This window comes from Zalophus californianus, chromosome 6 (assembly GCF_009762305.2).
Source record: "Zalophus californianus isolate mZalCal1 chromosome 6, mZalCal1.pri.v2, whole genome shotgun sequence".
Taxonomy (NCBI): Eukaryota; Metazoa; Chordata; class Mammalia; order Carnivora; family Otariidae; genus Zalophus; species Zalophus californianus.
In genome coordinates this window covers 44,009,749-44,033,408 of record NC_045600.1, presented here as the reverse complement: position 1 = coordinate 44,033,408, position 23,660 = coordinate 44,009,749, and the positions used below count along the sequence as shown (strand labels likewise).

The 23,660-nt window shown below is 38.1% G+C and overlaps 1 protein-coding gene across 10 annotated transcripts in view; it reads right to left on the bottom strand.

The window, feature by feature from the left end:
* Positions 1–12,033: 12,033 nt before the first annotated feature.
* The window catches only part of WDHD1 (WD repeat and HMG-box DNA binding protein 1), a 58,316-nt gene continuing 46,689 nt past the window's right edge, over positions 12,034–23,660 (bottom strand). For all 10 annotated transcript variants that reach the window (XM_027570891.2, XM_027570893.2, XM_027570892.2 and 7 more), the window contains 8 exons: positions 21,967–22,184; positions 21,752–21,870; positions 21,099–21,155; positions 18,026–18,069; positions 17,463–17,630; positions 16,729–16,859; positions 14,848–14,986; positions 12,034–12,819 (listed from right to left, as the gene is read on the bottom strand). In XM_027570891.2, the coding sequence (XP_027426692.2) occupies positions 12,619–12,819; positions 14,848–14,986; positions 16,729–16,859; positions 17,463–17,630; positions 18,026–18,069; positions 21,099–21,155; positions 21,752–21,870; positions 21,967–22,184 (1,077 nt within the window). In that variant the 3' untranslated portion in view covers positions 12,034–12,618. The remainder of the gene's footprint in view (positions 12,820–14,847; positions 14,987–16,728; positions 16,860–17,462; positions 17,631–18,025; positions 18,070–21,098; positions 21,156–21,751; positions 21,871–21,966; positions 22,185–23,660) is intronic.

The following is a 23,660-nucleotide window of genomic DNA, read 5'->3' as shown; positions in this document are numbered from 1 at the left end:
GAAACAGTAGCAATAGAAAATTTTGCCATGCCCTGTTTTTGTTTTGTTTGCTTGCTCATGTTTTTCACCTATCCCCTCAATAAGAGCACAGATGTGAGAGGGGATGACAATGTTTATGATCTTGATGAAACAATTCCTCATGCAGGAGTCTCCTGTTGCCCTCTGGTTAATTACTTTACACCTGGAAAACTCAGAGACGCTGCTGCCTGCAAGGCTGGTGGCCACCATCCTGCCAGAAGTACTGGCATTAAAAAAAAAAAAAAGCAAACTGGAAATTACAAGAAAGACAAAGGGAAAGGAACAGCTTAGCAGAGACGTGCAAAACCATGTTTCTTTGTTGTTCTGGGTGTATTTTTATTTTTAGCCTCACAACTGCTACTGTACATTTGTCCCAGCCAGTCATCCAAGTATTTGTGGAAATTAACTGCAATGTTATGAATGTTTCACAGATGGATGAACCAAAGCTGATGAGAAAACAAACTGGTTCTGATCTTTTCACCATTTTGGGGATCTGAGTTTTATCTGGCTGAAAATAAATGTTTTCAATCAGAAACTGTACGGGGGCGCCTGAGAGGCACAGTCAGTTGAGCCTCAGACTCTCGTAGGCTCAGGTCTGATCTCGGGGTGGTGGGGTCGAGCCCCATGTTGAGCCCTGCATCGGGCTCGGTGCTCAGTGCAGAGTCTGCTTGGGTTTCTCTCTCCCTCTTCCTCTGCCCCACTCCACCCTGTGCACTCTCTCTCTTTCAAAAATAAATAAATCTTAAAAAAAGAGGGAGAGAAAAAAAAAACCTGTACCATGCAGAAATTTTTTTTTTTCCTGCCAGAAACTGAATATCCTACTAAAAGTGGCTTGAACTAGTGTCTCTCAAAATTGGCTGCACATTGGAATTACCTGGGAAACCTGGCTCCCACATGGCGAGGTCTGATCTCATTGGTCTGGGGTGTGACCTAGGCATTGAGAATGATTCTCATGTGCAGCCAAGGTTGAGAACCACAGGCTGAAACGATGCAGACACTTCCCGTTTCATTTAACCAGAGGTCTAGAGACGGCACTGTAGGCATGGCCCCGGGCTTCAGTAATATCGTCAAGGACCCAGGCTCTTCCCAACTTTCTCCTTAGTCATTCTCAGTGTCTCCACCTTGTTACAGATAGCTGCTGTAGCTCCAGACATAAAGTGGTCAGACACAGCAGGAAAAGGGAGGTCAAAACCACTGCCTCTCCCTTGTCCCTCTAGGAAAACTTCCCGGGGAAATGCCACCCTGACCCCTGTGCCTCAGGAGATTTCTCCTTATTTCATTGGCTAGAACACTCTCAGACCAACTGCCAGTAAAGAAAAATGGCTTCTGTCAGTTACCCTGTTGCTGTTGCAAAACAAAATGAGGGTTCCATTAAACTAAGTAAAAAAAGGAGGATGACCGTCGGCTGGGCAACTGCCAGTATCTGTCTCTGTAACCTTGTCGTCCCAAACAAATTAGCAATAATTCATCATTAACCTGAGCATGCCATCAGGCTCTGTTGGGCCCTATATTAATTTTTATTTTCTTTTTGGAGCAGTTCCAACTATAAGAAGTAATATTCCATGACTTTAATTCTTTCTTAGGGGTCTTCCAAAGAACAAAGAGAAATTTAATTTAAAAATAAATAGAATAAAACTCATTCCATCTCGGTGATTACCGTATGGGCTCATTGACACTTTTTATAAATTGAAGATACATTGTGGGATCGTATTGATCTTATTTTTCTTACTTCATGTTTTGCCATTTCATCATTTAGGGAATTCTTTTATCATACTCTTCAATTTTTCCTAGCTATATTTTATTTTATTTGTTTATTTTTAATCTTTTATTTATTTATTTGACAGAGAGAGACACAGCGAGAGCAGGAACACAAGCAGGGGGAGTGGGAGAGGGAGAAGCAGGCCCCCCGCCGAGCAGGGAGCCCGATGCGGGGCTCGATCCCAGGACCCCGGGATCGTGACCCGAGCCGAAGGCAGACGCCTAACGACTGAGCCACCCAGGCGCCCCATCTTTCAGTTTTCTTACCGCATTCCCCAAAGTATTGCATCAGTTTTCAAGAAGGAATAAAAGAAGACTGGAGGAACTATTTTATAGTTTGCTTTAAGATTTCACAGAACAAGTTGAAATTTCAGAATTTCTCATTCTCCAACCATAGTAGCGAAGGAAAAAGAATTGACAAGAAGAGATGTTTCAAAATTTTTAGATGAATCAGAAGACACAGATTGCAGCACTCTAGACTTTAAAGATGGTGGAATTGATCATATAAGTGAAATGTCAGATTATGAGTTTTCAGATGATGGTGTTACCGATGAATTTTCTCAAACTCAAAAATAAATAAGTGACCTATATATGTCTTAGGACAAAAAGGAAATGTGGCATTTTCATCCAGTTAGTCATTCGTTCGACAGGAAGCATGTTATTACTACACAATATTTTGTGACAAAAACCTGGACTCTCTTGCTTCGCTAAAAGGATGTATGATGGCATCCTTTCTATTTTTCTTACTGTTTGTGCGCCAATATTCATTTGAAGTGGTTTGTTATTATAAATTCTTGTTAACTTTCTTAATAAAGTTTTTTTACTTACTATCTCTTTATTTTTCTACAAATGAATCATGACTTTAAAATGGCATAATGAATATTATTCTTGGTGTATTGACAAAGATCATTCAGATTACCCAGTTGTGGGCTCAAAATCGTTTATTAGTGTCCATGAGGAAAACATTGTTTAGGAGAGGCACTGCGCCAGGCTTTGAAGATACACAAAAATAGGTCTGCCCTTGAAGAGCTTATAACCCTATTGGGAGTCAGGAATATAAATTCTCTCCCATTAGCTACAAATGCCATGTAGGGTTTTCCATTGTCAGTTGTGGGATATCCTCAGCTTTTTTTCCCGATCTTCCCCCAAAGTTAACACCTTAAACAACTATAAGTAGAATACCAAGAAATTGATATTGGAACACTCCACTCAACTTATTCAGATTTTACTAGTGCAGATTTTGTGGTGTGTGTGTGTGTGTGTAGCTCTGTGCAACTTTAACATGTGTAAAGCCTCGTGAAACCATCAGCATGATGAAGATACTCAACTGTACCATCACCTCAAGACTTGCTTTATAGCCACATCCCTCCCCTCCCCATCTTTAACTCCGGCAACCACTCCTCTGTGCCCCAACTCTACAATTATATTATTTTATGAGTATTATATAAATGGAATCATACAGTGGAACAGAGACAAAATAGCCTTTGAGACTGGCTTTTTTCAGTCAACATAATTTACTGGAGATTAATCCAAACTATTGTACGGATGCATATCTTGTTCCTTTTTGTTGCTGAATAGCGTACCATGATATGAATATACCATCGTTTGTTTCACCATTTAGCCATGGAGGGACATTTGGATAGTTTCCAGTGTGAGGCTATTAAGAACAAAGCTGCGGGACGCCTGGGTGGCTCAGTTGGTTAAGCGACTGCCTTCGGCTCAGGTCATGATCCTGGAGTCCCGGGATCGAGTCCCGCATCGGGCTCCCTGCTCAGCGGGGAGTCTGCTTCTCCCTCTGACCCTCTTCCCTCTCATGCTCTCTCTCTCTCATTCTCTCTCTCTCAAATAAATAAAAAAATCTTAAAAAAAAAAAAAAAAAAGAACAAAGCTGCTATGAACAGAGATATTCCTGTGTGAAGTAAATTTTCATTTCTCTGGGATAAGTGCCTAAGAGTCCTCTTAGGACTCTTGCTGCTCACATAGTAAGTCCATTTTAGTTTTGAAAGAAATTGCCAAATTATTGTCTGGAGTGGTGGTACCATTTTACATTCCCACCAGCACTGTGTGAGTGATCCAGTTTCTCTACATCTTCACTTGCATTTGGTGTTGTCACTATTTTTCATTTTAGCTCCTCTGATTATGTGTGTAATGTTGTCTCATTGTAGTTTTAATTTGCATTTCTCTAATGGCTAATGAGACTGAACATCTTATCATGTGTTTATTTGCTATCTGTATATCCTCTTGGTGAAATGTCTGTTTATGTCTTTTGCTCATTTTGTAATTGGACGGTACGTTTTATTTAGTTGTTAATGCTGAGTTTAAGAGTTCTCTATATATTCTAGATATACCCAGCTACTATTTTTAATCAGCTGCTATAGCATTTAATTTGAGGGAGAAATGATGTCATGAAGAGTCTCTATCTCATTGAACCACACGAATACTCCTCCCTTTTTAGAAAAACCATCTATATCAATTCCAATCCAGCTGTCTTCATCGAGGAACACTCTTGGGGGTGGGGGGTAGGTTCCAACCCTAGGCAAAACATTTCATTTGCCATTAATCTGCTCCACACTCTAAAAATTCAAGTGCCAGCTCTTCAACCTTCTTTCTCGAGGGGTTTTGTTATCAGAGCCCCAAAGCAGCTGAGATAATACTGACATGGCAATTTTTGTTTGTTTTTCATTTTTTCCCCTACTTTTCCACTTTCACTAGATGGATTTCTCCTGCCCATTCATTTCTCTGCTTCCGCAGAAGTTTAGCTTTCCCCTGCTATGGCTATGGCACTCATTTCTACATACTTATGCAGCTCAGTTCCTCAGCTTAACTGATTCTGCTTCTGTATCCGAGTCCCAAGTTTCTGGGAGAGAGACTGGACCTCTGAATATTGGGGTTAGGTGTGCACTTCCAGTGCAGCTGTGGCCTGGGGAAGTGAAGTCAAGTGGCAAGTGATATGTGGCTATCCTTCTGGGGATGTGGCCTGCGCGGGTTCTCTGAGACTCAGAAGGAGGTCTAAGCAGAAAATTGTCATCTTTGTTAGAAGGACCAGAGGCAAAGAAAGTCAGGGAGGTTAAGTGGTTCCCAGAGCCATATAGCTCCAGTAGTAGAGGAGGTAGAGGCAGGATATAAACCCCAAGCCCATCAGACTCCAAAGCTTGCACTGTGTCTACTATGCCACCATCTACCACCATGATTCCTGCCCTCGAAATCCTGCGTCTCAGCACGCCTGGGTGGCTCAGTCGTTAAGTGTCTGCCTTCGGCTCAGGTCATGATCCCAGGGTTCTGGGATGGAGTCCCTCAGTGGGCTCCCTGCTTAGCGGGGAGCCTGCTTCTCCCTCTCTCACTCCCCCTGCTTGTGCTCCCTCTCTAACTGTGTCTTTCTCTGTCAAATAAATAAATAAAATCTTAAGAAAAAAGAAAAGAAAACCTGGGTCTCTTGGTGAGATCAACACGTATCCATAACTACAATAGAGACACATGAATTCCAACAGAGAAATATACTAGGAGAAAACAGAAGACAGAGATCTATTAAATGAAATATAATTTATAATTAAAAGAACAATAGCATCATTCCTTTTTAAATAAGTTTTCTAGTAGTTTAAATCTATGCCTATTTTATTATCCTCCTCATCAAAATACTTTGGTGTGCTTATAAGTCCTGGGGTAACATGGTTCACTGACATACAAAGTTAATTCCACAAAGTGACAGAAAAAAACAGAATGGCACAAATCCCTCTAAACAAGACACATGACTTTATGCAATTTTTGTCCTTTAATAAGCATTAACTAACTTTCTAATGTTAAATCAATGGTATATCCTTAGAATTGAGTCAATGAGATAACTAAATTGTATTTTTTTTCACACACTGTGAGATCTGACCTACTAAAATTTTTACTTAGGAGTTTTCATCCATGTTCATGAGTGAGATTTGGTTTATAATTTTCCTTCTAGAACTTTGCCAGTTTTCGATATTATGATTAGGACAGCTGCTATAAATAATTTGGTAAGATTGGAATTTTTACTTGACTGTTGATAGACTTTGTTTCTAAATTCATCTAGCCTGGGACACCTGGTGGTTCAGTCGGTTAAGCCTCTGACTCTTGATTTTGGCTCAGGTTGTGATCTCAGGGTCATGATCTCAGGGTTGTGGAATAGAACCCTGGGTCGAGCCCCTCATCGAATCAGGCTCTGTGCTCAGCAGGGAGTCTGCTAGAGATTCTTCCTCTCCCTCTGCCCCTACCTTGCCCCCATGCACTCTCTCTCTCTCTCTAAAATAAGTAAATCTTAAAAAAATAAATTCATCTAGCCTGATATTTTTTTGAGAAGAATTTTAAATATAGACTAAGTTTTTAAAATTGCTTAGACTATTCAGATATTCCTTTCTTCAAATCAGTTTTTTAAATAACTTCATAGAAGACATCCCATACAGTCACCCACTTAAAGTATAAATTCAGTGGTTTTTAGTAAATCACAGAGTTGTGCAACCACTGTCACACCCAATTCCAGAACATTTTCATCACGCCAAAAAGAAACCGTGTACCCATTAGCAGTCACTCACCCTTTCCTCTTAATCCGTACCCTTAGGCAACCACCAAAACTTTGTCTCTATAGATTTGCCTATTCTGGACATTTCATATAAATGGAATCATAGAGTACATGATCTTTGTGACTGGCTTCTTTCACTTACCATGTTTTCATATTTTATCTATGTTGTAACATGTACCAGTACTCCATTTCTTTTTATTGCCAAACATTCCATTGTATGGATACACCACCTTTGGTTTATTCATGCATCACATGTTGAACATTTGGGTTGTTTTTACTTTTTGGCTATCATAAATAAATAACGGTGCTCTGAACATTCATGTGCAAGTTTTTGTGTGTACATGTTTTCATTACTCTTGGATTTATACCTAGTTGTGGAAATGCTGGGTCATATGATAATTCTGTTTAACCTTTTGAGGAACTACAAAACCACCATTTTCAATTCCTACATTCCTGTATCTGAAGATTCCAATTTCTCTACATCCTCCTCACCAACACTTGTTATTGTCCATTTTTTTAGTTATAGCCATCTTAGTGGATGTGAAGTGATATCTCTTTGTGGTTTTGATTTGCATTTTCCTGATGGCTAAATACTGAGCACCTTTTCATGTGTTTATAGGCCATTTGTATATTGTCTTTGGAGAAATGTCTGTTCAAGTCCTTTGACCACTTTTAAATTGGGTTGTCCCTTATTGAGTTTTAAGAGTTGTTTATATATGCTAGATGCAAGTCCCTTAGCAGATATTATCTGCAAAAAAATTTTCCCATTCTATGGCTTTTTTTTTCACTTTCTTGATGGTGTTTTTGAAGCACATTTTAAATTTTGATGATGTTGACTTCATCTAATTTTTTCTTTTAATTCCAGTTAAATAACATACAGTGTAATATTAGTTTCAGGTATATAATATAGTGATTCAACAATTCCGTACACATCACCTGGTGCTCATCATGACAAGTGCACTCCTTAATCCCTATCACCTGTTTCACCCAGCCCCCCACCCACATATTTTTTTCTCTTTGTTACTTGTGTTCCTGATGTTATATCTAAGAAACTATTGCTTAATCCAAGGTCACAAAGATTTACACTTGTTTTCTTTTTTTTTTTTCTTGTAAGATTTTTATTTATTTGACACAGAAAGAGAGCAAGAGCAGGAACACAAGCAGGGGGAGTGGGAGAGGGAGAAGCAGGCTTCCTGCCCAGCAGGGCACCCCCACTTGTTTTCTTCTAAAAATTTTTTTAGCTTACATTTAGGTCTTAATCTATTTGGAGTTAATTTTTTTTTTAAAGTAAATATGTATGGGGATGCTTGGGTGGCTCAGTTGGTTAAGCATCTGCCTTCAGCTCAGGTCATGATCTCAGTGTCCTGGGATCGAGTCCTGCATCAGGCTCCTTGCTCAGCGGGGTCCCCCTCCACCTGCCGCTCCCCATGCTTGTATGCGTGCTCTCTGACAAATTCTTTTAAAAAAATGTATGTATGTGTTTGCATGTATCCAGTTGTCCTGGCACCATTTGTGGAAAAGACTACCCTTTCCCCATTGAATTGCCCCACCAACCTTGTCAAAAATCAATTGACTGTAAATGTTGACAGTTTATTTCTAGATTCTCAGTTCCATTGCGTTGACCTATAGGTCTATTCTCTCACCAGGACCACACTGTCTTGATTGTTATAGCCTCATAGTAAGTTTTGAAATTGTGAAGTGTGAATCCTCCAACTTGTTTTTTCTTTTTCAAGACTATTTTGGCTATTCGGGGTTCCTTGAATTTCTGTATGAATTTTAGGATAAGCTTGTCATTTTTTGCAAAAAAAAAAAAAAAAAAAAAAAAGCCAGCTGGCGTTTTGAGAAGGAATGCATTGAATCTGTAGATCAGTTTGGGGAGTATTGCCATTTTAATAATGCAATGTTAAGTCTTCTGGTCCATAAATACAGGGTGTCTTTGCATTTCTTTAGGTCTTCTTCTATGTCTTTCAACAACGTTTTGTAGGTCAGAGTATAAGTTTTAGTCTTTCAATGTCTTGAGTCACTTTTACTAAGCTCTGCTTTTGTAGGTACTTGTTTACCTCATCAAAATTTTCCAGTTTACTGTCATAAAGTTATTTATAATAGCCCTGCCTTTGTCAGTGTTCAGAGAAACAGAACCAGTAGGAGAAATATATTAGATTTATTGCAAGGAATTCATTCACACAATTGTGGAGACTGGAAGGCAAGTCTGAAACCCTAGATCCAGAGCGTAGACCTCCAGGAAGGGCAGGCAGGAAATCTGGCTTGAGCTGAAACTGCTGTCTACAGGTGTAATTTCTTCTCCCTCAGGAAAGCCTCAGTTCTGCTCTTTAAAGTCTTTCAAATGACTGAATCAGGCCCACCCAGAATATCTAGGATTATCTCACTTAAAGTCACCTGATTATAATACAATCTATAAAATACCTTCATAGCAATACATAGGTTAGTGTTTCATTGAATAACTGGCAAATGCGGCCTAGACAATTGACACATAAAACTGATCATGATAGGCCTCTTTCAAAAATCCGTACCATTTGTAGTTAATACATTCCTTTTCATTCCTAATATAACTTATCACCCTTTTTCTATTATGATTAATCTTGCCAGATATTTTCCTAATTTGTCTTTCAAAGAACCAACTTTTGGCTTTCTGATTCCATTATGTTTATTTTCAATTCCATCAGTTTTTGCCCTTTATGATACAGTTCCAGAGAAGGTAGAAATTGGTATCAACAACAGGACCACTACCAACAAAAGGTGACACTTTAAATTTTAGGCTTGAGTTGTTTTGGATTTTTTTTTTTTTTACACCTTTTGGGAACATGAATTTGGACAGCATACCTATGTGAAAGAAAACATATGCACAGAAGAGAGCCTAATGACATACACTAAAATGTTAACAGTGGTTATCTCTGGATATTAGGATTGGGGGTGATAGTCTTCCTCATTCTTCCCATATGAAAAAGTATGTACTTCTGGGAGACACTGCGTGGCTCAGATGGTTAAGCGTCTGCCTTCAGCTCAGGTCATGATCTCAGGGTCCTGGGATCGAGTCCCACATTGGGCTCCTTGCTCAGTGAGGAGCCTGCTTCTCCCTCTGCCTGTCACTCCCCCTGCTTGTACTCTCCCTCTCTCTCTGGAAAATAAATAAATAAAATCTTTGAAAAATAAAATAAAATAAAAAGTATGTACTTCTGGGGCCCCTGCGTGGCTCAGTTGGTTAAGTGTCCGACTTCGGCTCAGGTCATGATCCTAGGGTCCTGGGATTGAGCTGCATGTCGGGCTCCCTGCTCAGCAGGGAGTCTGCTTCTCCTTCTCCCCCTCCCCCTGCTTGTGTTCTCTCAAATAAATAAAATCTTTTTTTAAAAAAGTATGTACTTCTATTTTAATGTATATATATATGTTGAATCACTGTTATACACCTGAAATTAAGAGAATACTGTATGTCAACTATACTTTAACTAAAAAAAATCTATGTACTTCTAATTAAACACAATGCAGGTTTTTAAAGATTTTATTTATTTATTTGAGAGAGAGAATGAGAGATAGAGAGCATGAGAGGGAAGAGGGTCAGAGGGAGAAGCAGACTCCCTGCCAAGCAGGGAGCCCGATGTGGGACTCGATCCCAGGACTCCAGGATCATGACCTGAGCTGAAGGGTCGCTTAACCAACTGAGCCACCCAGGCACCCATGATGCAGGATTTTTAAAAAATTTTTTCAATATAGGATTCTTGATTGATCCTAGATTGGTTGGGGGAGGAAGGCTAAAGGATACTTTGGGGGAAATCTTAACATGAAATGCATCTGAGGCAATAATATTCTTCTGTTAAATTTCTTTGGTATAATGATATTGTGGTTATGTAGAAGAATGTCTGTTCTTAGGGGACACATGTTGAGGCACTGAGGGGTGAAATGTCTTGATGCATATTTCAAATGGCTTGGGAAAAACCCTATTTATAAAGCATATATTGCAAAATGTCAAGAGTAAGTCAAGGTACATAAAGGGTATAATATGTTCACTGTACTACTTGAAATTTTCTGTAGGTTTGAAAATTTTCAAAATAAAAACCTGAGGAAAAATTACATACTTCTATAATAAAGCAGAGAGAAAACAAAAAAGACCCATAAGACAACCAGTCACTGATTAAGATACTTTCTGCATGGATGGGTCGCATCTTTTTGCCTATGGGGATCTGTTCCATGTTAGTGACAGCAGCTCACCACAAGGCGCTGTGCTGATACGATGGGCTGGAGATTACCATAGCCCCCAGAGTCGGCAGGCGTAACTCAGTGCCCACTCACATGCTTTCTGGAATAATCATATGATGATCTTTTGATGAATATCAAGTATTAAAATAACCTCCTCTTTGAGAAATTTTTACTACTAGAGAATGAAATTAAGCAAATGGCTATATTCTACAGCACATAATAAGCTCAGAATAGGCAATATTATTGATATCATGATGGTGGTTAATATATTCATTCATTTCCATTTTCCCATCCTTAAGTCCCAATTCTCTGAAAAAAAATTCTTTTTAAAGGTTTAATCTTATATGGCAAAGGAATAAAGATAATGTATCTTGGTTTCCAAGTTTTGATTTATAATTTAAACTAAGTCAATACAAAAATGTTCCTTCAAGCAAATAAACGGATTAAAAACACTTTTTTTTTTGCAAATCCTTAGTATTCTCAGATTCCTATGGAACTGTAATATAACACTGAAGGATTACATCCTATGTACAATAAAGTTGAGGAAATAAAAACAAATGCATGTCTACAAACATGTTTTCCAAAGTATTATAAACTTTTACCTTAGGTCTTAAAATAAAAATTCATATAGTATTCAGAATGAAATCAAATGATGAAGCAACATTAAATAGCCAATAGTATAACTAGTAATAGCTGACATTTATATAAAACATTACTATGTACTAGGAACTAAGTGCTTTTATCTCATTTAATTCTCATAACCCTAAAGTAGGTACTATTATTATACCCATTTTACAGATGAGTGGTCAAAGGTTAGAAACCTGTCCAAGGTTTATTCAGCTGGTAGGTACTACAGTGAGTCTTCAAGACCCAGGCTGTTTGGCTTTGAAATCTGTGCTCCTAACCACTGCACTATAATGTCTCTCTATACCAGCTACTAATTAAAAAATTAGAAATGTATTCCTTCCTAACCTTAGTCATAATGATAAGGAATATCTTTGGTTTCTACATCTGAATTTTCAACATATTATGTTCCTTCCAACATATAAAACCATCCTCAATTCTGAGCCATCTGATTTTATTTTACTACAACCCCCCTCCATTCCCACCCCTGTGTACTCTGCTCTCATTAAGTGGCTGCATTTGTATTAAATTCTGCTTAGAATAATAACCAAAAATGCATGAAATAATTAAATCTTGTTTGTTCAAAATTAAAGAGGAGTTAAAGACCTTCCCTAACTTTTAACTACTCTCTTATCAAGGCTTCAAAGACTTGCTCAGGAAAGTACTGATGATGATGATAACCAGAGTATCTTACCAGGAAACACATTATGCCCTGGGCTGAAATAGTATCAAAACAGTATCTTCAATCTTCTTTTCCATGTGTATGATGTGTAGCAGGATGGGGGCAATGGTGGAAATTATGGCAGTAAGCATAAACTGTATTTTCTAGAAACATTTTCATTTCATGGAAATACAATGTTAAGACCACAGCAAGCTAAATATGGAAATGTGAAAGTCATTTATTTTTTAAAAACCAGGCACTACACAGACAAGTGAAAGCCATATATGAAGAAATTTCTGAAACAAACAAAAGAAAAAAATCTCATCTACAAAATTATTTACATGTTTCGGGTCCACATTAAAAAACATGGTCCCTATGGTAACAAATCTGGAAGACAACTTCTATAGTACTTCTCAGTACATGACATAAACCAAACGAGGAAACCCCTTGAAGGTACTTCAGTGCTCAGAGGTTTTAAGACCTTGGCTTTGATGATTTTGAAGGTAAGAAACAAAATCAAACTGGCTTCCACTGGGACATGCCAGTAGCTTCAAGTCAGTGACTAATCACAATGTTTCTGAATGTACCTCCATTTGGGGGCAGAGTAATCTGCAGAGATGATGGTTTTTATACATGCCCTGTTCCCTACACCAATATAATTACTACATTATCTTATAAAGACAAATAGTTGTCATTAAACTTTTTTAAAAATACATAATGAGTTTTCTAAACATTTTTTTTTAAGTCCAGGTTCATCAATGATGAGAAAAAAAATCCACTACCTACTTTTCTACTCTCTTTAACTCTATTCCTGCTTAAATGCAAAAGCTGACAGTTTCTGATTGGTAGAAAGATCTAAAGGTTTTTGCTTTTTAGGCAAACTCAGATTCTCCTTTGCTTTTTCTTTCTCATTTTCAGTTTCATGACTTTCATCAACCACATGTTTTCGCTTCTTTGCTTCAGCTCCATCACTTGTAGTTCCTCCTTTGGCCTTGGAAGCCCATGCCTTCGTCAAAATATGGGAGGAGAAAAGATTTTTAGGCAATAACAAAGAAATAGGAAGGAAATGATTTCCTTACTTTTCCAGGTAACAATCCCATCTATAAAAAGCAGTATTAAAAAAAAAGGCAGCATAATTAGCACTTGAATTGTTAAGCTAATCATTAAGGGCCCTCATTGTTAACGAATCTCTTATTACTTAATTGCAGAGCATGTTAAAAAATTTACATTCTACCTCTAATATTTTAACCTAAACTCTGCTTGTACTTAACCATATTAAGTGCAAAATACTACAACTGCAGGTACTTTCTTAAAAATGAAACTTTTTGAGATTATTCACATGCAGTTGTAGGAAATACAGAAGGATCTCGTGTACCAGTTTCCCAGTTTTCCCCAATGGTAGCATCTTGCAAAACTAATGTAATATCATAACCAGGGTACTGACATCAATACAATCCTCTTTTTTACTTCTACTCCTATGTGTGTGTATGTTTAATTCCAAAGTAGATTCTACCTTCAAGATACAAAACAGTTCCATCACTACAAGGATCCCTCATGTTGCCCCCAAAACCTACACTTCTCACCCAGGCCCCAACTCCTGGTAATCGGTACTGTTTTTCATCCCTATCACTTTGTCATTTCAGGAATGACATTTCAGATATTCTTTCAGGACTGGCTTCTATTCACTAAGCAAAGAACCTTACAAAGCTCAGTCGTTTCCATCTGTCTCTTACTGACTGATTTTTTAAGTAGGCTCCACACCTAGCATGGGGCCCAATGTGGGGCTTGAACTCACAACCCTGAGATCAAGATCTGAGCAGAGATCAAGAGTCAGATGCTTAACCAACTAAGCCACCCAAGCGCCCCTCCCTCTGTCTCTTAAAATCTATTTTAATATGTAATAGTTCCTACTTCCACTTTGTTTCCTTTCCCATTTCTTTACTGTAGAAAAGGAACCCTTTGGAGCTGTAGAATTTCTCACATTAACACACTGGATTTAAGCAAATGTTTAAGGTTTACCTTAACAATTCTGATTACATTTCTAAGTATTCAAAAACACAATCACAACTTTTACCAAGTCTCTTCCTCTTCTACTGCATAAGACCATTCAGATGCCATTTTATCTATGTCTTTAGAATTTTTATCCTCTTATTCATTCTTATAAAAAGTGAGAAGCACAAAGTTGGCAGTGAAATTCTAATGAGGATAGAGGTGGTTAAACCAGTTTCTAGCTTCCTCATTTTGTAATACCTTTACTCCTAAAACCCAGTTTATCAAGGTAAAGTATCTATTTCACCAGGTGCCCGTGCTGCATACTGTCATCCCTGGGGAAGTGAAATCTGAGGATTTAATTGGCATTCCTTCCCCTTGCACCAGAAAGCTGCTCCTAGCCCTCCCTCACGTGGCAGAAATTACATGAGGAGCAATAGGTACCAGCCACCTGTCCTAATTTCCAAATGAAAGGCTGTAACAGAACACCACCTTTCCCCCCAAAAGCAGTATTCTCATTCTGGGTTTTTCTGTTTGTTTGTTTTAAAGTAAGCTCTATACCCACAGTGGGGCCTAAACTCACAGCCCTGAGATCAAGAGTCACATGCTCTACTGACTGAGCCTGCCAGGCAGCCCAGTATTCTCACTTTGTATTCAATGTGGAAGTACATAGCATTTTAAAAAATTCTGCTTACAAGAACCCTAAAGTCCACACATGTGAATTAATTTCATTTTTACTTATTAATTTGCTTTTGATTTAGAAGTAATGTACTTTTTCTTGGGGTATCCTCCTAACTTACATTATATAGGAACTTATATACAGATATAAACAGTAAATCTGCCCAAAATTTAACCATCAGCACTAAATAATAATTATTACACATCCATATAGTCAAAGCTGACATTTCAGTTATTTAATTTCCTCTCCGCCAAGAGTTTATACCAGAATATCTGCAATTTCCAAAAACAGAAAAAGGCATTTTCTGTAAGAATTTTTAAAACCTGGGATTTACTAAGATCTCAATCTCAACAAAATCATCCTTACCTTCCTTTCTTCAGCGGACAATACTCTAAATCGAACCATTCCTTCTTTTATTATGTCTGCTTCATCTGAAAAGTCAGGATTGTCAGACAAAATACTACTTCTGTTTTCTTCCAGCCACATCTGGAACCCAGTCTTTGTCCTAAAATAGCAATTATGTGAAAATATTTTATACTTAAGATGCAGTTTAATGTGCTTTATGATTTTTCAGGTTAACAATTAACGATTAGTCTTTGCATACCTATATAAAGTAAGAGAGACACAATTAATTACACTTGTTAATATTCATACTACGCATTACTTAAAACTGCCAGGAGACCACGGGAAAAATGAACTGAAAAATCCCTTGTAAGGTCGATTCAAAGATTTTACTTACATTTGTATTTTCCAAGTGGAGCAACCATGAACTCTACACTTCTAGCTCTTTTTAGAATACTGACGCGCTCAAGGTCTCCAATTCCACTCAGCCCCTCTGGACCAATAAATGTTTTCCAAGTATCCTTGGTGGGTTCTTTTTCCATTGCCCAAACCAGCTATTTGAAATTTTTCTCTCTCTCAAGATCTTTACCCATCCCCTCCTTGCTCTCATAGCTCTCACAGCTGTGGTAACATACTGCACTGGCAGACAAACAGGATACAGACAAACAGGAACTCTCACATTGCAGGACGTACAGAAAATGATACAACATCAATGGAGAAAATTTTGGCAATATCTATTGGAATTATGGTGCACATTAACTTGAACCATACAGGAATCCATCTTATAGATATATGTATATGTGGGAAAGGACATTCATATAAAGTTACTCATTGTGGTACTATTTGTATTAGCAAAACACTAGCAACCACCTTCTGTCCACCAGTAGAGAACTGAATAAATTATGCCATATCCATTCAGTGGATGTGAAAAGATTAAAGAAATTCTTTATGTAGCAATAGGAGATGTTCTACAAAAGCTGCTAAGTGAAAAAAAGCAAGGTACAGAATAATGTGTAAGCTACCATTTCTGTAAAAATAAAAAAAAAGATAAATGTAAGTGTTTGAACATACACAAATAATTCTGGAGGGCTATGTAAGAAATTTGTTGTAGTGATTGTGAAGAGGGGAACTGGGTGGACAGGAAAGATATTTACTCTTTATCACACATTTTTTTCTATCTTTTCAGTTTTTCCCATGTAACTATATCTATTTTAAGATAAAAAAAAGAATTATAAAATATGTACAATTTATTTTTTTTAGTATTTTATTTATTTATTTGACAGAGAGAGAAAGAGAGAGAGCAGGGGAGCAGCGGAGGGAGAGGGAGGAGCAGCCTTCCCGCTGAGCAGGGAGCCTGAGGCGGGGCTCGATCCCAGGACCCCGAGATCGTGACCTGAGGTGAAGGTAGGCACTTAACTGACTGAGCCACCCAGGCGCCCCAAAATATGTACAATTTAAAACACATATAATTTATCAGGGCATACCCTAGTAAGTAATATAAATAGACATTAATCAATATTTATGGCTTCCTTTCCCTAAAATTATGTGTTCAGAATGTCTACTACCAGTGTCAATGTATTATTTGTAATAATGAACAAGAGAGTTGAATAATTCTGTACTGCTGTTTCTGTATGCCTTTTATTGGGATATTACATCTTAAGAATAATAAATTTGGGGACACTTGGGTGGCTCAGTCGTTAAGCGTCTGCCTTTGGCTCAGGTCATGATCCCAGGGTCCTGGGATCGAGCCCCACAATGGGCTCCCTGCTCAGCGGGAAGCCTGCTTCTCCCTCTCCCTCTGCCCCTGCTTGTGTTCCCTCTCTCACTATCTCTCTCTCCCTGTCAAATAATAAATAAATAAAAATCTTAAAAAAAAAAGAATAATAAATTTGTCTGTGTACTGACCTTTGGTTTTCAGTGTTTTGAGGACACATAGCCGGTGTTTCAGATGATGAATTTTTAGGACGTTCTTCTTTCACATCCTCAGTCTTATCAGTTTGGGAAGTTCTTTTCTGGAAATAGGATGCTGCAGATGCCTGTAAAAACAAACATAATGAATACTCCCAACAAAATGTAGTACAATTTTGTATACTACAATCAACTTTTGAAAAATGTGGAAAAATGTATGTAGAATTCTTATACCAACACGTGAAGCCCTGGGGTTCTCAACTGAACATCAACATGACCAGAGACACAAACCCCCAAAAAACTACAAATTCCATATTTTCTAAATGCTGAATTTTATTATATGAAATGGAAAAGATAAAAGATCTACTGTACTAATGACAAATCTAGGATGAAATACCAAATCTGGGAGGAAACTAGAAGGCAAAATCAGAATATAGAACAAGATTGGGGCCAGGTACTACAGCATCATCATTAAACAAAGATATGCATTAGAATCATCTGGGAAATTTTTTTAAAAACCAGATAGGTGCCTGAGTCCCTGGGCCCTGAGTATAAATATATATATATATTTCAAAAAGTGATTCTGAAGCAAAATCAGATGAGAACCACTACCCTCACTAGACAATCAATAATAAACAACTGGAGCCTCCTGTCTCATACCTGAAAAAGAGGGAACAAAACAAACAGATCATGTGCTGCTTTACTGCTGATGTGGGTAGTTGAAATAGTACCTGCTTGGACTTTGGCTTTGGAACTAGAGGCTTTATAACTGGAGACTTTTCATTATTTGTAGCTCGATTAAGTGCAGATTTCTTGGATGATTTGTTCATATTGTCTAAAATATTACTTGAACGGGCTGAATTCACTGAAGTGGCTGGCTCTTTGGAATTGGCTGATACCTAAAGAGCAAACTACTATTAGCATTTTTATGTTTAAAGAAGAAAAAAAAAATCCCAAGAGATTCATTTTTCCTTAAAATATCTATTAGGTCTATATTGTGGTCTCACATTTGGAATTAAATACACTTTGTACAATACAAATTAGACGGATACACATATTAAATATACCACATCCCCATGGAAAAGAGGGACTATCTTTCAAAAACCATTGGTATTTAGAAGATAAGTAGAACATATAACTCTTAACCCAAGTGTGAACTAGTGCTGCTTTCATCTGTTTTCATATCAGTCTTTAATGCCTCCAAGTCTGGCGAGTGTCATCTGATGGTTTGGAAATATTTCTCTGTATAAAAATGTATTGAAACACATTTTAAGTATCACTGGAAAGAGTTTACCTTGAAGGGGTTTACTCGTCCTTGGCTGCAAGAGGTAACTGCACCTTTCATAAGAAAGAAACCCTCACTTAATAGTAGTAAAACATAGAAGACTTCTGACTTCTGTAATAACAGATGGAATATTTTAATCTGTATTATACAAAAACAAATTGCAACTTTAAAATTATTAACAACTACATAATGAATGACCCCCTACCTATTTCCAAGCCAAAATAAAAGCTTTAAATGGGGAACCTGTCACTATGAAATATACCAACCCAATATATATAGATCTATCCTTTTCTCCTATTACCATGGAAGAATGGTGCCTTGTTTTAGCTAAGGTTAATAATTTCTCTACTTGTGCTCTAGGTCCCATCCCCTCCTGCTTTGTCAAGAAACTTGTCCTATCAGTGGCTACACCATCTTTGGATGTATACCATCTTTTCCCTCTTTATTGGCTATTTCCCTACTTTATTGGCTACAAGTTTCCCAACTGCAACAAACAAAAACAAACCCTCTCAACCCCACACCCCCTCCAGCCACCATTTTTAATTCTCTCCCCCATAAAGCCAAATTCAAGAGCCGTCTACACAGTTATTCCCAGTTCCTCACTGTTCATACATTCCAACATCCAAATAATATGGCTTCCAGCCCTACTACCCTATAGAATCTGCTCTTGCTAAGGACACAGTAAACTCCATGTGGCCAAATCTGGTGGGTAGTTTTCAGTCATCATCTTATTTGACCCCCTCAACAGCATTCTATATAGCCGAGTGTTCCTTTCTTCCTCATATTGTCTCCTCCCCTTGACTTCCGAAATTCCGCATTCCTATCTGCTTCCTCTCTTCATCTCATTTTTTTAAATAATTTTTTATTGTTATGTTAATCACCATACATTATATCATTAGTTTTTGATGTGTTCCATGATTCATTGTTTGTGCATAACACCCAGGGCTCCACGCAGAATGTGCCCTCTTTAATACCCATCACCAGGCTAACCCATCCACCCACCCCCCTCCCCTCTAGAACCCTCAGTTTGTTTCTCAGAGTCCACAGTCTCTCATGGTTCGTCTCCCCCTCCGACTTACTCCACTTCATTCTTCCCCTCCTGCTATCTTCTTCTTCTTTTTTTTCTTAAGATATATATTGCATTATTTGTTTCAGAAGTACAGATCCGTGATTCAACAGTCTTGTACAATTCACAGTGCTCACCATAGCACATACCCTCCCCAATGTCTATCACCCAGCCACCCCATCCCTCCCACCCCCCAACCACTCCAGCAACCCTCAGTTTGTTTCCTGAGATTAAGAACTCCTCGTATCAGTGAGGTCATGTGATACATGTCTTTCTCTGATTGACTTATTTCACTCAGCATAACACCCTCCAGTTCCATCCACGTCGTTGCAAATGGCAAGATCTCATTCCTTTTGATGGCTGCATAATATTCCATTGTGTATATATACCACCTCTTCTTTATCCATTCATCTGTCGATGGACATCTTGGCTCTTTCCACACTTTGGCTACTGTGGACATTGCTGCTACAAACATTGGGGTGCACATACCCCTTCGGATCCCTACATTTGTATCTTTGTGGTAAATACCCAGTAGTGCAATTGCTGGATCGTATGGTAGCTCTATTTTCAACTGTTTGAGGAACATCCATACTGTTTTCCAGAGTGGTTGCACCAGCTTGCATTCCCACCAACAGTGTAGGAGGGTTCCCCTTTCTCCGCATCCCCGCCAACATCTGTCGTTTCCTGACTTGTTAATTTTAGCCATTCTGACGGGTGTGAGGTGGTATCTCATTGAGGTTTTGATTTGGATTTCCCTGATGCCGAGCGATGTTGAGCACTTTTTCATGTGTCTGTTGGCCATTTGGATGTCTTCTTTGGAAAAATGTCTGTTCATGTCTCCTGCCCATTTCTTGATTGGATTATTTGTTCATCTCATTCTCTTTTGATGGTTCCTCCTCCACCTAATGACCTAATGTTTAAATTCTCTAGCCCTTAAGCTCACTTTTCTTCTCACTTTATACCCTCCTCCAATGTTCCCTCACCCATACCCATGATTTAAATTGCTATGGTTACGCCAACAATTTTCACTTTGTATCTTCCTCCAGACTACTTTCCTGAGTTCCTAACTCAAATAGTAGTTCATCATCCTATCTAAACACCCTAGTGTTTTCTAACTCAGTAAATGGTACCATCATTCAAATATTCAAGCCAGGAAACGGAGTCATTCTTTACACCCTGAACTTCCATATTCTCTACATTTTCTTCAGAAACACGTCATTTTTTTTCATTCTTTCTCCTATTAGTCACCACCACCTGAGTCCAAGCCACTGTTCAATGTCACTTGGACTGCCTCAGTAGTCTCCTTATGTGCGTTCCTCCTCTGCCGGTGTGCATGCTATGCCTCTGCTTGAAACCTACAACAGCCTCCCAGCAACCTCAGAATAAAGATCAAAATTCTTACTGTGGCCTACACAGATCTGCATGATTTAGCTCCCGCCAATCCCCCCAAAACCACTCAGCACCACACTTTTCTCTGCCTCTGTGCTCTTTGCACCACTCTTAGAGTCCTCCCAAATGCTGTTCCTCAAGTCACACACTGTTCCCTTGCTTCTGCTCTCACCCATCTTAGCCTAGCTGATTCTTACTCATCCTGCAGGTCTCTGCTTTAAACATTCCATGAGGCCTCCCTTGGGGTCCCAACCAATCCCTTACCACTGACTAGATTACAGCACACTGCTATATGCTCTTATAATACTCTGTACGTGTGTTTACAGGTCATTTTTTTTTAAATCAAAGGAATATATATACATGGCTTAAAAAGTCAGTTGGTACTATGTAAGATGCATGTCTGCTTGACTTCTGTATCTGCCACCTAGTCAAATACCTGACACACAATAGACATTTAATAAATATTTGTAAAATTAGCAGTTTCACAAACAATATTTCTGATAAAAACAAACCAAGGGCAGAGGAATAGAGGTGGGGGTGGGGGTAAGGGGTGTATCTGAATAGATATATCACTTTAAAGACTAACTTGCACAATTTTGATATTACAAAATCACAAATATTTCTTACCTGACTTAACAGCTGGCACATCAGAGGGATTTGTACTTTTGGAAAATAGATTCTGTCCTATAAAATAATTAAGATAATACAATGTAAATGGGGAGATAAAGTTACTCTCTATAATCAACAATCAGCAAAGATGTCTTGACAAAGCACAAGTATTCAATTTTCCTCAGCTAAGTAAAATGGGGAAAGCCACACAATATAACATTTCTCATCTTTATTTATTTATTTAAATATTTTATTTATTTGACAGAGAGAGAGAGAGACAGCGAAAGAGGGAACACAAGCAGGGGGAGCGGGAGAGGGAGAAGCAGGCTTCCCGCAGAGCAGGGAGCCCGATGTGGGGCTCGATCCCAGGACCCTGGGATCATGACCTGAGCCAAAGGCAGACGCTTAATGACTGAGCCACTCAGGCGCCCCATTTCTCATCTTTAAATTGCCTTAAAAATGTATCTTATGGTATGCCTGGGTGGCTCAGTCAGTTAAGCATCTAACTCTTGATTTTAGCTCAGGTCATAAATTCGGGGTTGTGAGACTGAGACCCGTCTGGCTCCTCACTCAGCAGGCAGTCTGCTTCTCTCCCTCTGCCCCTGCCCCCACTCACACACATGCTCTCTCTCTCTCAAATAAATAAATCTTAAAAAAAAAAAGTATCTTGCCATGCTTATGTAATTCTGGTTTTTCTTCTTTATCATCAGCTTCTCTGCTGTCCTCTGCATCTTCTTCCACTTGGTTTCTGAGTCTTGGCTGGCTCCACTCTGTAGCAGTATTACTGTAACTAAAAGACAATATATTATTCAATAAAGAGCTATGCAAAGACCAATTTAATATTCAGAATGGTAAAGAAAAATCTAAGCAGCTGATTATTTCTTACCCAGCATTCGGCTCTTTTCTAAAATCCTCCTCTTCCTCTTCTTCTACCTGGGTTGTTGATAATTCAGCTGCCTTCTCTACAGCCAGTTCACTAAGTTTTTGGGCCAATATTAATCTCCGGGAACGAGAAGCGTATTTAATGGCTAAATTCACAGCATTTTGAGTCATTAAATCAGCTAGTTCCACACAACGGAATTCCCGATCCAGTTTACAAGAAAGCTAACCCAAAATGGAAAAAAAATAAAATCATGTCAAGAGAAACTTATTTTTATTTTTTAAATTTTTTAAATTTATTATGTTCAATTAGCCAGCATATAGTACATCATTAGTTTTTGATTCGTTAGTTGCATATAACACCCAAGAGAAACTTTTTAAAAGAGAATGATACTAGTAGTAAAACTGAGGAAACAGTTTTCTAGATAATGTATCTCACTGATTCTAAGATGCATATTTTTATACATTTTAACATCTCTGAAAGTGGGAAGCATCTCACAACTGATGGTGGGTCAGAGTTTAATTTGCAGCATTTTTTTAGGCTTAAATAATGGTGCATTTTACCATCAATAATAGATTCAATGAAATAAGTTTTATGATTTCAAGCTATTAACTGCAAGGGAAGTAAGATATTCCTTTAAGATTCAAATGTGGTTTTCTTAAACTTGTTTCACTGCCCACCCACCCTCACCCCACCCTCGCCAAATAGGGCAGCAAGTTTAAAGAAGGAATAGATTGTAAATGATTTGTCATTACTTTGCCCAGAATTGGTACACAAATGCTACTAAGTGAGTTTGGGTTTAGGGGAGTAGATTTATCCATTCGTTTTTAAGTGTGATTGTCTATGATCTCCAACTACCAGAAATAGTTGTATAACTTCCAAAGTAACAACTGCCTTTTTCTTGCTCTATTTTTTATATGTAACAATACAAAACAAAGGGCATTCATTTAACATCTTAGAAAATACTTGACTACTTTTCTTTTGGTATGAAATTTGACAACTCAAAGTACAATGTAAGGAAAATTAGTACTTCAAAGACTACTAAGGGTTTCCTAATTCATACGGTAGAAGGAATATTTTGTTACTTAGACATCCCACATTTGATGCATCAGCACAGAAGCTTTAAATAGTCATCTGCATGTCCTTTTCAAGTTTCTAATCAGTCAAAGAAAGATAAATACCATATGATTTCACTCACATGTATATAATTTAAGAAACAAAACAAACAAAGGAAAAAGAGACCAAAAACCCCAGACTCTTAACTATAGAGGAACTGATGGTTACCACAGAAGATGTCAGTAGGGAGATGGGTGAAATAGATGAAGGAGGTTAAGAGTACACATATCTCAAAGGCAAGGGAAATAAAAGCAAAAATGAACTTTTGGGACTTCATCAAGATAAAAAGCTTCTGCACAGCAAAGGAAACAATCAGCAAAACCAAGAGGCAACACATGGAATGGGAGAAGATATCTGCAAATGACATAACAGATAAAGGGCTGGTATCCAAGATCCATAAAGAACTTCTCAAACTCAACACTCAAAAAACAAATAGTCAAGTCAAAAAATGGGCAGAAGACATGAACAGACACTTCTCCAAAGAAGACATACGAATGGCTAACAGACACATGAAAAAATATTCAACATCATTAGCCATCAGGGAAATTCAAATCAAAACCACACTGAGATACCACCTTACACAA